Source organism: Nicotiana sylvestris, chromosome 9 (assembly GCF_000393655.2).
Source record: "Nicotiana sylvestris chromosome 9, ASM39365v2, whole genome shotgun sequence".
NCBI classification, from domain to species: Eukaryota; Viridiplantae; Streptophyta; class Magnoliopsida; order Solanales; family Solanaceae; genus Nicotiana; species Nicotiana sylvestris.
The window spans coordinates 136999905-137012702 of NC_091065.1; the positions used below are offsets into that span (position 1 = coordinate 136999905).

At 39.0% G+C, this 12798-nt stretch overlaps 1 protein-coding gene across 1 annotated transcript; it reads left to right on the plus strand.

Moving 5' to 3' along the window:
* Positions 1 to 8623: 8623 nt before the first annotated feature.
* Positions 8624 to 9496, plus strand: LOC138878290 (uncharacterized). Its single transcript, XM_070157957.1, has 2 exons — positions 8624 to 8719; positions 9197 to 9496. The coding sequence occupies exons 1-2, from the start codon at positions 8624 to 8626 to the stop codon at positions 9494 to 9496; spliced, it is 396 nt and encodes a 131-aa protein (XP_070014058.1).
* The last annotated feature ends 3302 nt before the right edge of the window (positions 9497 to 12798 follow it).

Here is a 12798-nt window from a genome sequence, read left to right on the forward strand (position 1 = left end):
CCCTAGGAAAAACTACTCTGATACCACTTTTGTCATGACCCAAATCGATGAGTCGCGACGAGTGCCTGAGTCCTGCCTGTCAAATACCCCTAAGCATGCGTCTAGGATATGAACCTGTATAACATCTGTTGAGTTACGAGAATAATGTACATGAAGGAAATTTGCCCAAAAAGGGTATACATACATATACATACAACATACATAGCGCGAGCCGACAAGGCTGCTATAGACAACTATACATTTCAAGTTAGAAGCCGGTAAGGCCACATACTATCCAACTAGTCATATTGTCTACATACCTCTAATAGAAACATAATTGTATGAAGACGGGACTGAGAAATGTCATACCCATATACAAATATATATACAAACGTATCGTACCAAAATCAAAAGCAGCTCCGAATCAAGTGGAGCACGCCAACTCTCGGTGATCAGGGATCCTAAGAAGAGGGACCGTCAGCTTACCTACCTGCACTTGCGGGCTTGAAACGCAAGCCCCGTGAAATAGGGCGTCAGAACAAAAAAAGTACTGAGTATGTAAGGCATGAAAATTAGTACGTAAAAGACATAGATGAAACATGGAATATAGAAACACGTCTTTAATCTAAATAACTTTATAATTCTGATATGTTTATAATGTCATGCACGTGCGTATAAATGTAGTTCCATGCATCGGTATGGGTGTACATAATATCATCAAGCCACTGAGGGCATCCTATCATATCGTCTCGGCTACTGTGGGCAACATCATTAATATATACTAGCTGATCAGGTGGTGGTGCATATATAATGCTATAACCTTTTCCCATATCCCATATGCATATATTTACATATATACACGTATATAACGTCATCTGGTCATGGGTCAATGCACATGTATAAATGAGAGAAATGCATGAAAAATACGTAATAATCTCAATATTCCTTCTGGATAAACTTTTTCAACTGTGTATTATTCTGAGACCCATGAACAGAAGATAATAATATTTTTCATGGGGAATCAAGAATATAGACACCCTTACTATCTCTATAAATAGAGTAATTTGTGGAAACTATGTGTTTGCTCGTTTCTTCAATATAATTTTGACCATGCCAAAAGAAAGAAGGGAGGACCTTAGCATACTTGTTTCTTAAATTTATTTGAACGAATCTGCTTCTGCAAAATATGAACGAAATTACACTTGGATTTCCTTGAACTTGCTTTCTGCTTCTAAAGTTTGTGAACTAAAAAATGAATTTTAAGCTAAAACTTGTTTCCAACGTTTTCTTTAAGTTTGGTTGAAGTTTCTATTTCTAATTTGAACGAAATTTGGCTTGGAATGAAGGCTTCTAACGTTTTTTGTTTCAAAGTCAGAATGAAATGTAGTTGGATTGGAAATCTCCTTTTGTTCCAACGTTCTTGGTTGGATTTCAAAGCCAGAATGAGATGTAGTTGGACTTTAAATCTCATTTTGGTTAGTTACTTTAGACATTAGACACCTACACATATTCAATGAGTCATCTCTTTTAATTAGTAGCCTTGTGCCACGTGGAGAGTGGGTGAAGATTTTAAATCTTTACCCACTTATTAGTTAACTGAGTAATATTCCGTTATCCGGTAATTAACCAATTACCTGCATAATTTAAAAATTGCCCCAAATTACTTAGAATTCTATTTATTTTTAATATACTTCAGATATACTTAATATATTATACTACCGTGGCTATATGACACCTTGCATGGTACTATTTTATAATTATCGAGTATTATCACTCGACCCGTATTTTATTCCAAATTGGCCACTTTCAACGAAACTCGTTTTCTTTAATCCGTGTGCCTCTATATCCTTCATAACACTTATTTATGGCTTGTTATAAATAACATAAATACGTTAATGTCAAGATGATCTCATCCCCGAGTCTATGTCAATTAACTGAAGACAAACTTTCTAGCGTACGAAAACGCACGATGTAACAGGGTTTATGAGAAATATTTGGGAGGCTTTTTGCAGAGCTTATGTCTGGTTATTTTGCCTTATTTTTGGTCTAATTTATGAAGAAAATATGCCTTTAAAATGCCTCTTTGGATGACCCTAAATGGCCCATATTTTGGCTCTCATTTAAGCAAGTTGGTGACACACCTACTTGTCACCTAGCAGCCTGCGCAGTCTTGCAAAAATGCCAATATCTCTCTACTCCGATGTCGTATTGACAAACGGTTTAACATGTTAGAAAGTAGACTCATAGATCTTAAATTTGTTGAGTGTAACACCCCATAACTCAAAGTATATTGGTAGAAAATCGTAGTTATATTTGACCCAAAGTTTCAGTAAAACTTATGAACGTAACTTATGATGACTTTCATCGACTTTTATTCCACAACTCGATTGACTTCAAAACATAACACACGATTATCATACGACTATCATAATTTATAACATAACCTCCTTATCATGTTAATAACCCTAATATTACCCCAACAGTACATGTTATAACATTCCCAACTTGTTGACATTCGACAAAACTTATTTTCTTCAATTGGTTTAGCTTCTAAGCCTTCCAACTCTCTTGATACTTGCAGTCCATGATCTTAAATATTTGTAACCTCCAAGTTAACATGATTAACTTACTTTATGTACTTTCAAAGATGATCTCATTTCAGAGCTTACATCAATTGACTTACGATGCACTCTCACGTAGAAAAACATGGGGTGTAACATCATTCCCCCCTTGGGAACATTCGTCCTCGAATGTTGACTGATGCGCTTATCAGTTTCATAAATTATAGCCTTTAGAAATATCTTAATACTATCATTGCCCTCTAGGCCACTGCTCTATGAATAAATCCAAAGGCCAGGGCATTCCCCACTTTAGGCCTCTTTCTCATACCACAACCTGTGGTCGGAACTCTTTTGATCTTGTAACTGTTGCGACCTTCTGTCATGCAGCCTGTACGACTTTGTCCTTGTATGTGCTCCTATGTGACTCTTTTGTTCTTTTTCCTCCAGCTTTTAGCCAATATCTATGCCTCACTCTGGGAACATATACAGAACTATGGCAAGTTGTCCCTCTAGTCATCTATGATTTCCGAACCTCTTTGTATGTAAATTATTCTTTAATTAATGCCCTTTGGATAGATATAATTTATAAAAAATATTATAATTGAATTTTTGTTGTTTTCTTGGAGAGATTTAGGCCTTGTAATCATTTGGACTTGGCTCACATAATTTGTTTCAAGACCATGACTAAGAAATGCTCTTTAGTTACTCACTGAATGATAACTCATTTTTTGCGTGAAGATTTATTTATATTGACTGGATAAATTTCTATGTCATAAATAACTTGATACATTTTTCTTATATCATATTCATTCATTAAATCAATTATTTCATTACCCATTATATACTAATATTATCCGAGGATAACTCTTCCTCCATTCTTAGATGAAATTCCTTGCTAAATATTCATCCATATGAAAATAAACAATCTTTCCCCTTTTTCTCAAATTCTTTAGTATAACATGCACTCTTTAGATGCAATTATTTTCATATATATTTTGTCAAATATTTTACTATTCTTTATCTAGAACTCACTTTACACTCAACGTATCTTTTAGAATACGATTCCCTTGTCCACTTTATATATATTTCATATGAATCAATATATTTCATTTAAAAAATACAAAAAATATTTGCATACTTCATCCGTACATAACTCATTACATATTTAATATCATTATTGTTCATTCTAGCACACGTTAATCACTCTTTTATTCTTTGTAATAATTGTGAGTGTTTGCTACTTATCTTTGAACCTTTCCTTAATTATTTTATCGAGTCCACCGAAACCATATTGTTATGGATCTTGAGGGATGCCTAACTCCTTCCCATCTGTCCTAGTATACTTTATATATTAGGTGGTTATTCTAAACTCCAATTAACCTTGTAGAGTACTATAAGTTGTAATTTATTTTGTCTTGTGCAAAATAGGGTGCAACGAGGGGTCGACATCGACACTCACTAGAGATCAATAAATAAAGTGCAGTAATTAAAAATAGGCATGAAATACAATAGTAATAATGGAATAAGATAACAAAAAATAATGATCCCTTAACCGAATGTAAATTTAAAATCTGCAATTATCACATGCCAATTTTTAACAAATAAGAGTGATAAAGTAATTATCATGTGATCACCCGATAGGTCATTTATTGTTTTACCCATTTAGCCTCCTTAGATTTGCGTGCACAGTCCTAGCCTTTTTTTAGAAACTTTTTTATTTAAAAAATATATGAAAAGTGAAATTTATCCTTAAAAACTCATTTAAGTTAACTACGGTCAACATTTTTTGTAAACGGACCCGGATCAATATTTTGACTATCCCAGTGGATCCGTAACATTGTTTGAGACTTCGGTGTATTCCCAGAATCGAATACGGAAGTCTCTAACTTGATTTAACATGATTTGATGAAAAATAGCAATTTAAAGGTTAGAAGAATTCCTAAGTTTGACCGTAGGTTGGCTTTGTTGCTACCGCGTTCAGATTATGGTTCTGGAGGTTGGTATAGTTTCAGTATTTATGACTTATCTGCAAAATTTGGTGCAAAACGGAGTTTGTTTTACGTGATTCGGATGTCCGGTTGCAAAATTACATGTTCTTAAGTTTCTTTGAAAATTTCATTCATTTTGGTGTCCGACTCATAGTTCTCGGTGTTATTTTTGTGTTTTGATTATGTGACCGAGTTTGTATGATGTTAATACACTTGTGTGTATGTTTGGTTTGGAGCCCGAAGGGCCTGGGTAGGTTTTGGATAGGCTACAGAGTGATTTTTGAACTTAGAAGAATGCCGATGCATCAAGTCTACAGATCTCACATTTGCGAGGACCTATTTGCAAATGCGAGGCCAGGATCGCATATGCGATGCTTGTGGGGGATGGGTCAGTTTTGCTTTTCCGAGTTAAGTCCACAGATGCAATGGTGGAAAGTTCTCATTTGCGAACTTTTGTGTCGCATTTGCGAGTAAAGGAAAAATGGGGCACACTAATATTTGCGAGTCGATTATTTGCATTTGTGGATAGGCTTGGTTCGCATTTGCGACGAAATCCGGCTCATTGACTTTTTAGCTTTTGCAAAGAGTTGATCACTTTTGCTATCATCGCATTCACGAACTATGTGTCATAATTGCAATAACTGCAGTTGGGTAAAAGAGAGAAAAAGCAGGATTTAGCACTTTTCACACGAACTTTCAACCCTAAACACCTTAGAGACTATTTTATAAGAGGATTTTCTTTCCAAAAATATTGGTAAGCAACTTTAATCTATTTCTTTTCAATTATCCATTACTTTTCAAGTGTTTTTAACATTAAATCTTGGATTTTCATGGTAGAAATTAGGGAGTTGGGTAGAATTCGGAATTTTTGTAAATTTGGGATTTGGACCTCCAATTGAGAGCGGAGTTTGAAACTAATAACATAACCGATCTTGGAGGTGAATGAGTAATCGTTTTTTTGTCCGAATCTCGGGTTTTGACTAAGCGATCCCGGAGTTGACTTTTGTTGACTTTTTGGGAAAAGTGTAAAGATATTAACTTTATGTACTATAATTGATTTTCCTAGTATTGTTAGTTGATATTAAGTAAATTTTGGTTAGATTTGATTGGTTTGGACACGAAATTTAGAGGAAAGGCCCCGGTTGAGCTTTGATTTGATTGCAAAGCGAGATAAGTATCGTGGTTCACCTTGACTTGAGGGATTATGACTTGTTTGCCTATTGTCTACGTGTTTAATGTGTGTGTATATTGTATAAGTGAGGTGACGAGTACTTATGCATTGTTGTGGGTTAAATCATACGTGTGGAACTTGTTTCCTTGTGATTTATTGCCTGTTAAATTATGATATCCATGTTTAGGTTGGGTTGTTACTCATTTGATCATTCTTTCCGTATTTATTGCTTATTTAGTAATTGTTGAGTATGTTAGAGGTTGAAGTTTTGTACCTTAGCATCATATTTGACGTTAAAAACAAATATCCGCATTATTTACTTCTCAAATTTATATTACCTTTAATACATGGTAAGGAAGAGTGTTAAAGCACTAAAGGTGATGCCGTGCCATTGAATTTATCTCATTTATTGATTTATACATAGTGAGGAAGGGGTTAAAGCACTAAGGGTGATGTCGTGCTATTCATTTCATTTATTCATGGTTACATAGTGAGATCGAGAGTAAAAGAACGAAGGGTGATGCCATGCCATTTCATTTTACTTATGTCATCATTTCATAGTAAGGAAGAGATTAAAAGCATGAATGGTGATGTCGTGCTATTGCATTTATCTCATTTATTGATTTGTACATAGTGAGGATGATATTAAAAGCACGAAGGGTGATGCTGTACCATTTATGTAATTTATTCATTATATTATGGCGAGAAAGAGAGTAAAAGAACGAAGGGTGATGTCGTGCCATTAATTTTATTTATTCATTGTTACATAGTGAGATCGAGAGTAAAAGCACGAAGGGTGATGCTGGGCCATTTCATTTTACTTATGTCATCATTTCATGGTATGGATGAGAGTAAAAGCACGAAGGGTGAGGGTGTCCTATCTTAGCCTCGTCGCTACCTCTTCGAGGTTAGGCTCGACGCTTACGGAGTACATTTGGTCGGTTGTACTCATACTACACTTTTGCACTTTTTGTGTAGATTTTTTTATTTGTCCCAGCAGTATGTGAGGTGCTTCAGCTCGGATTATCGCATATGAAGACTTGAGGTAGATCTGCTGGCATCCGCAGACATTGAAGTCCCCCTCTTCCTCCCTCTTTACTGTTCATTTCCTTCGAAATCGTTGTATTTATTTCAGACATTGTTTGTAGAACTTCTAGTTACTTGTATACTCATGACTCCGGATCTTTGGTAGCAGATTGTATTACTATGTGTATGCTAGTATCGTATTAGATTGAGTTCCTATTCCTCGTCATTTCCCATCATATGTTTAAACTGTTAAAATTTGGCTATGTAACTATCTCACATCGGCTTGCCTAGCAAGTAGATATTAGGCACCATCACGACCCCGAGGTTGGGATTCCGGGTCGTGACAAGTTGATATTAGAGCACTAGGTTGCCTAGGTCTCACGAGTCACGACCAAGCTTAGTTGAGTCTGGAGGATCGGTACGGAAACGTCCGTAATAATCTTCCAGAGTCTATAGAGTTTAGGAACAAACTCACTTCTCTCCTTCTCTATCGTGTGATTTTATTCTATCATCGATGATTGAACCATTCTATTCTTGTTCTTTCACAGATGGCGAGAACACTCATATAATCTATACCCGGAGCCCCTAGTGGCAGCTACGACTAGGGGCAGAGGTCGAGGCTGAGGCAAAGCTCTGCCTAGAGCTGGAGCAGCAACACCCTTAGTAGAGCTTGAGATTGATCACGAGGAGGAGGTTCCAGTTCAGACATTACCCATCGGACTAGCTCAGGTCCTAGAGGGATTCATACCCACTCAATTGCTTCAGGATGCTCTAGTCCGTTTGGTGGGCCTTATGCAGAGTGTGGCCCATACCAGTACATTTCTATTGGCACTAGCCGTCTCTCGGGATGGGGGAAGAGCATAGACTCCCGCTACTCACACCCAGATCAGGTGGCTCCCCATTATTAGACTCAAGCAGCCCTGCCAGTTGGGGTGGTTCAGCCAGTTGTTGCGGTGTAGGCCGATACGCGTGCTACTGAGGCTTTTTTGAGCATGTATAAGTTCACCAAGCTCTTTCATGTTCATTTCAGTGGTGCATCTTCTGAGGACCCACAGGATTATCTAGATAGCTGCCATGCGATGTTGCGGAACATGGATATAGTTGACTAGTTCCGCCAAGATGGTGGAGGGATTATATGTTCACTAGACTACCTGGTTTGCATACACTTAGCTAGGATCAATTCTCACAGCTATTTCTCGAAAATTTCATCCATGTCACTCTGAGAGAGGATTAGCGCAGGCAGTTTGAGCGTTTTCAACAGTGTAGTATGATTGTTACCTAGTACGAGACTCGATTTGTGGACCTAGCTTGCCATGCCATTATCTTTCTTCCTACTGATAGGGAGGGAGTGAGGAGATTTATTGTTGGGCTCACTTTCACTATCACGCTACAGATGGCCAAGGAGTTGGAGATGATATTTCTTTTCAGATGGCCGTAAATAATGCAAGACAGATCAAAATGATTTGTGGTTAGGAGAGGTGGTCAGTGTCTGATAAGAGGCCTCATCATTTTGGTGGTTTTGGTGGTGCCTCATCTTGAGGCAGGGGTACTTCTGGTAGAGCCCATCCCCCCAGACTATTTTAGTCAGCTCTTCAGGAATCCCATGGTGCTTCGGGTAGTCAGGGTCCTCATGTGTCTTATCCTAAGAAGCTAGCTTACACTGCACAACCGGCTCCTATTAATGCACATCCAATCCAGAATTATCAAGGTCATTACCCAGGCCGACAAGGCCAGTTCCAAGTCAGCAGTCACAGTATCCGAGGGGTTGTTATACTTTTAAGGATCCGAGGCACCTTGCTAGATTTTTCCTTAGATTGTAGGGCAGCGTGCAACAACAGAGTTCTCGTGCCATGATTCCAGCATCAGTTTCTCCACCGCCCGCTCAACCGACTAGAGGCATGGTCCAGACAGCTAGAGGTGAAGGTAAAAGATTTAGAGGTGGAGGTCAGGCTGTTTGTGGTGAAGGCCGGCCAACTAGAGGCCGTCCCAGAAATGTATGTCAGAGTGGTGTGGCTAGCCCCTATTTTATGCTTTTCCGCCTAAACTTGAGGCTTAGTCATCCGATGCTGTTATCATAGGTATTGTTCCAGTTTGCCATAGAGATGTTTCAATTTTATTTGATCCAGGTAATACTTATGCCTATGTGTCATCATATTTTGCTTCATATCTAGTTGTGCCTTGTGATTCTTTGAGTGCTTTTGTGTATGTTTATACATCTGTGGGAGATTCTCTTGTTGTAGATTGTGTCTATCACTCATGTGTGATTACTATTGGGAGATACTAGCGTAGACCTTCTGCTTCTTGATATGGTAGATTTTGATGTTATCTTGGGTATGGATTGGTTGTCACCTTATCATGCTATATTGGACTGTCACGCCAAGAAGGTGTCCTTAGCCATGCCGGGGTTGCTTCGCTTAGAGTGGAGGGGGATTCCTGGCTATTCTACCAGCAAGGTTATTTCATATATGAAGGTTCGCCATATGCTCAAGAAGGGATGCCTAGCTTATTTGGCATATATTCACAATTCTAGTTCGGAGGTTCCTTCCATGGATTCAATACCATTTGTGCATGAGTTTCCAGAGGTATTTCCTTTAGATCTGTCAAGGATGTCATCTGAAAGGAATATTGACTTCTATATTGATTTGGCTCCAGGCACTCAGCCGATTTCTATTCCACCATACCACATGGCGCCGCCTGAGTTGAAGGAATTGAAGGAGAAGTTGCAAGATTTACTTGATAAGGGATTCATTAGACCTAGTGTTTCACACTGAGGTGCGCCTGTGTTGTTTCTGAAGAAGAAAGGTGGTTCGATGAGGATGTGTATATACTATCGCCAGTTGAACAAGGTCACCATCAAGAACAAGTATACATTGCTGAGGATTTATGATTTATTTGATCACCTTCAGGGTGTCAAGGTGTTTTAGAAGATTGATTTGAGCTCTGGATACCATCAGTTGAAGATTAGGGCATCCGACGTCCCTAAGATGGCTTTTCGGACTCAGCATGAGCATTATTCGTTCCTAGTGATGTCATTTGGGTTGACAAATGCCCCAAAAACATTTATGGATTTGATGAACCATGAGTTTAAGTGCTATTTAGGTTCCTTTGTGATTGTATTCATTAATGATATCTTGATCTACTCCTGCAGTCGAGGGGAGCACGAGTAACATCTTCGGATTGTGTTATATGCCATGTTATCAAAGTGTGAGTTTTGGTTAGACTTAGTCACCTTTTTGGGGCATATTGTATCGCTAGATGTCATAAAGTTGGATCCAATGAAGATTGAAGTAGGTCAGAACTGGCCTAGGCGTACTTCAGCTGCAGAGATTCGGAGTTTCCTAGGTTTGGCTAGTTATTATCGCCGGTTCGTGGATGTGTTTTCATCCATATCAACCCCATTGACTATATTGACCCAGAATGGTGCCCCATTCAGATGGTCAGATAAGTATGATTTAAGCTTTATGAAGCTCAAGACTACTTTTACTATCGCGAAAATGTTGGTGTTGCTCACAGGTTCAAGATCCTACACAGTGTATTGTGATGCATCTCGTATTGGGCTCAGTGCAGTATTGATACAGGATGGTAGGGTGATTGCATAAGCATCACGGCAGTTGAAGGTTCATGAGAAGAATTACCTTGTTGATGACATAGAGTTGGCAATCAATATTCATGCGCTGAAGATTTGGAGGCAATATCTATAAGGCGTGTCGTGTGAGGTATTCACGGATCATCAAAGTCTACAGTATTTGTTCAAGCAGAAGGATCTCAACTTGAGGTAGAGGAGGTGGTTGGAGCTGTTGAAAGATTACTCTTTAGAGCGGTTAGTTGAGATATACATTCGCAAGATTGTCCTTCTTCACGGTATGCCTGTGTCTATCATTTCTAATTAAGGTACGCAGTTTAACTTGCACTTCTGGAGGGCCGTACAGTGTGGGTTAGGCACGCTAGTTGAGTTGACTACAATATTTCACCCCAAGACGGACGGGCAGTCCGAGTGCACTATTCAGATATTGGAGGATATGCTTCGCGCTTATGTTATGGATTTAGGGGGTTGACCTATGTCCTAAACTGCCCCTCGACTGGTTGACCCCTCGACTGGACCTTTACCACATAAATCTTCTTTGACCTTAACTGGTGAACCTGCCTGTCAACAATGGCAATTGGCTCCTCCTCTTAACCCAAGCTCTCATCTAGCTGAACCGTGTTGTAATCTAACATATGCGACCTGTCAGCATGGTACTTCCAGAGCATAGACACATGGAAAATTGGATGGACTCCCGATCGAGCGGGAGGCAAAGCAAGATAATTGGAAACCTCCCCAACTCGCCTTAACACCTCAAATGGGTTAATAAAACTCGGGCTCCGTTTTCCCTTATCCCCATACCTCATGATACCCTTCGTCGGTGAGACTTTCAAGAGAACATTCTCGTTCACTATAAATGATAAATCACTCACCTATCTGATCAATGCAACTCTTATGTCTGGACTTTGTGGTACGATGTTGCTCCTGAATCAATTTTACCTTCTCCAAGGCATCCTTCACTAAATCAGTGCCATGTAACATAGCCTCGCCAGGCTCAAACCATCCGATAGGCGAAAGACATCGCCAACCATATAAAGCCTCAAATTGATCCATCTGGATACTGGACTGATAACAGTTGTTTTAAGCAAACTTGTCCAAGGGTAAGAATCAATCCCACTGCCCTCCAAATTCAATAACACGTGCTCTAAGCATATCCTCTAGAATCTGAATTGTCCGGCCGACTACCCGTCGATTTGCGGATGAAAGGTTCTGCTGATCTCTATTCGGGCACCCAACACGCTCTGTACTGATCTCTAGAAATATGAAATGAACTGAGGGACTCTATATGAAATGATGCAAATATGCACACCATTCAACCAAATAATATCCTGAATGTAAATCTGGGCCATTCTCTCCGAAGAGTACGTAGTCACAACCATAATGAAGTGTCCTGACTTGGTCAGCATTTCAAATATGACCCAAATGATACAAAACTTCATCAACATCCGCGACAACTAGCCCATTGACAATGACTCAGATGACATCAAACTTCCTCAACGTCCACGACAACTCAACTACAAAGTCCATAGTAATGCGCTGCCACTTCCACTACGGTATAACCATCTGCTGGAGTAGGCCACTTTACCTCTAGTGCTCATACTTAACTTGCTGGAAATTTAAACATCTCTCTATATACTTAACTATGTCATTCTTCATCTGCCACCACCAATAACGTTGCCTTAGGTCGCGATACATCCTCGTAGATCCTGGATGAATAGGATATTATTAACTGCGTGACTCCTCGAGAATTTTCTCCCGCATGCCATCAACATTAGGAACACATAGGCAACTCTAGAGTCGTAGAACACCATCATCACCGATAGTAACCTCCTTGGCACCACCCTGTAGCACCATCTCTCTGAGAACCATCAAATGTTGATCATCATATTGATGAGCCTTGATCCTCTCAAATAATGAAGAATGAGCCACAACACATGCAAAAACTCGACTAGGATCTCAAATATCAAACCTTACAAGTCTGTTAGCTAAGGACAAAATAACCAAAGACAATAGCATGTCCTCTACTGAAATGAATGCCAAACTACTCATACTTCCGGCCTGTTTGCTCAAGGAATCCGCAACCACATTCGCATTGATCGGATGATAAATGATAGTAATTTCATAATCCTTCAATAGCTCAAGTCACTTGTACTACCTCAAATTAAGATCCCTTGTCTTAAACAAATATTGCAAATTGCACATATCGGTGTAAACCTTGCAGGACACCCAATAAAGATAGTGCCTCCAGTTCTTGAAGGAATGAACTATCGCGGCAAACTCTAAATTATGTACGAGGTAATTTCTCTCGTGGGGATTTAGCTGACGTGAAGCATATGCAATAACTTGCCCCTCCTACATCAATACACTTCCTAGGCCAACGTGTGAAGTGTTGCAATATATAGTATACATCTCCGAACAATAAGGGAAACAGTAACATCAGTGTTGTAGTCAATGCAATCTTGAGCTTCTACCTCACAATAATCAAACCAT

What these genes read in the sequence shown, in the direction of transcription:
- LOC138878290 (XM_070157957.1), top strand. Translation starts at nt 8,624, where the DNA reads ATGGTCCAGACAGCTAGAGGTGAAGGTAAAAGATTTAGAGGTGGAGGT. An exon ending in CTAGAGGCCGTCCCAGAAAT is followed by an intron (nt 8,720 to 9,196) that starts GTATGTCAGAGT and finishes TCATATATGAAG; the next exon opens with GTTCGCCATATGCTCAAGAA.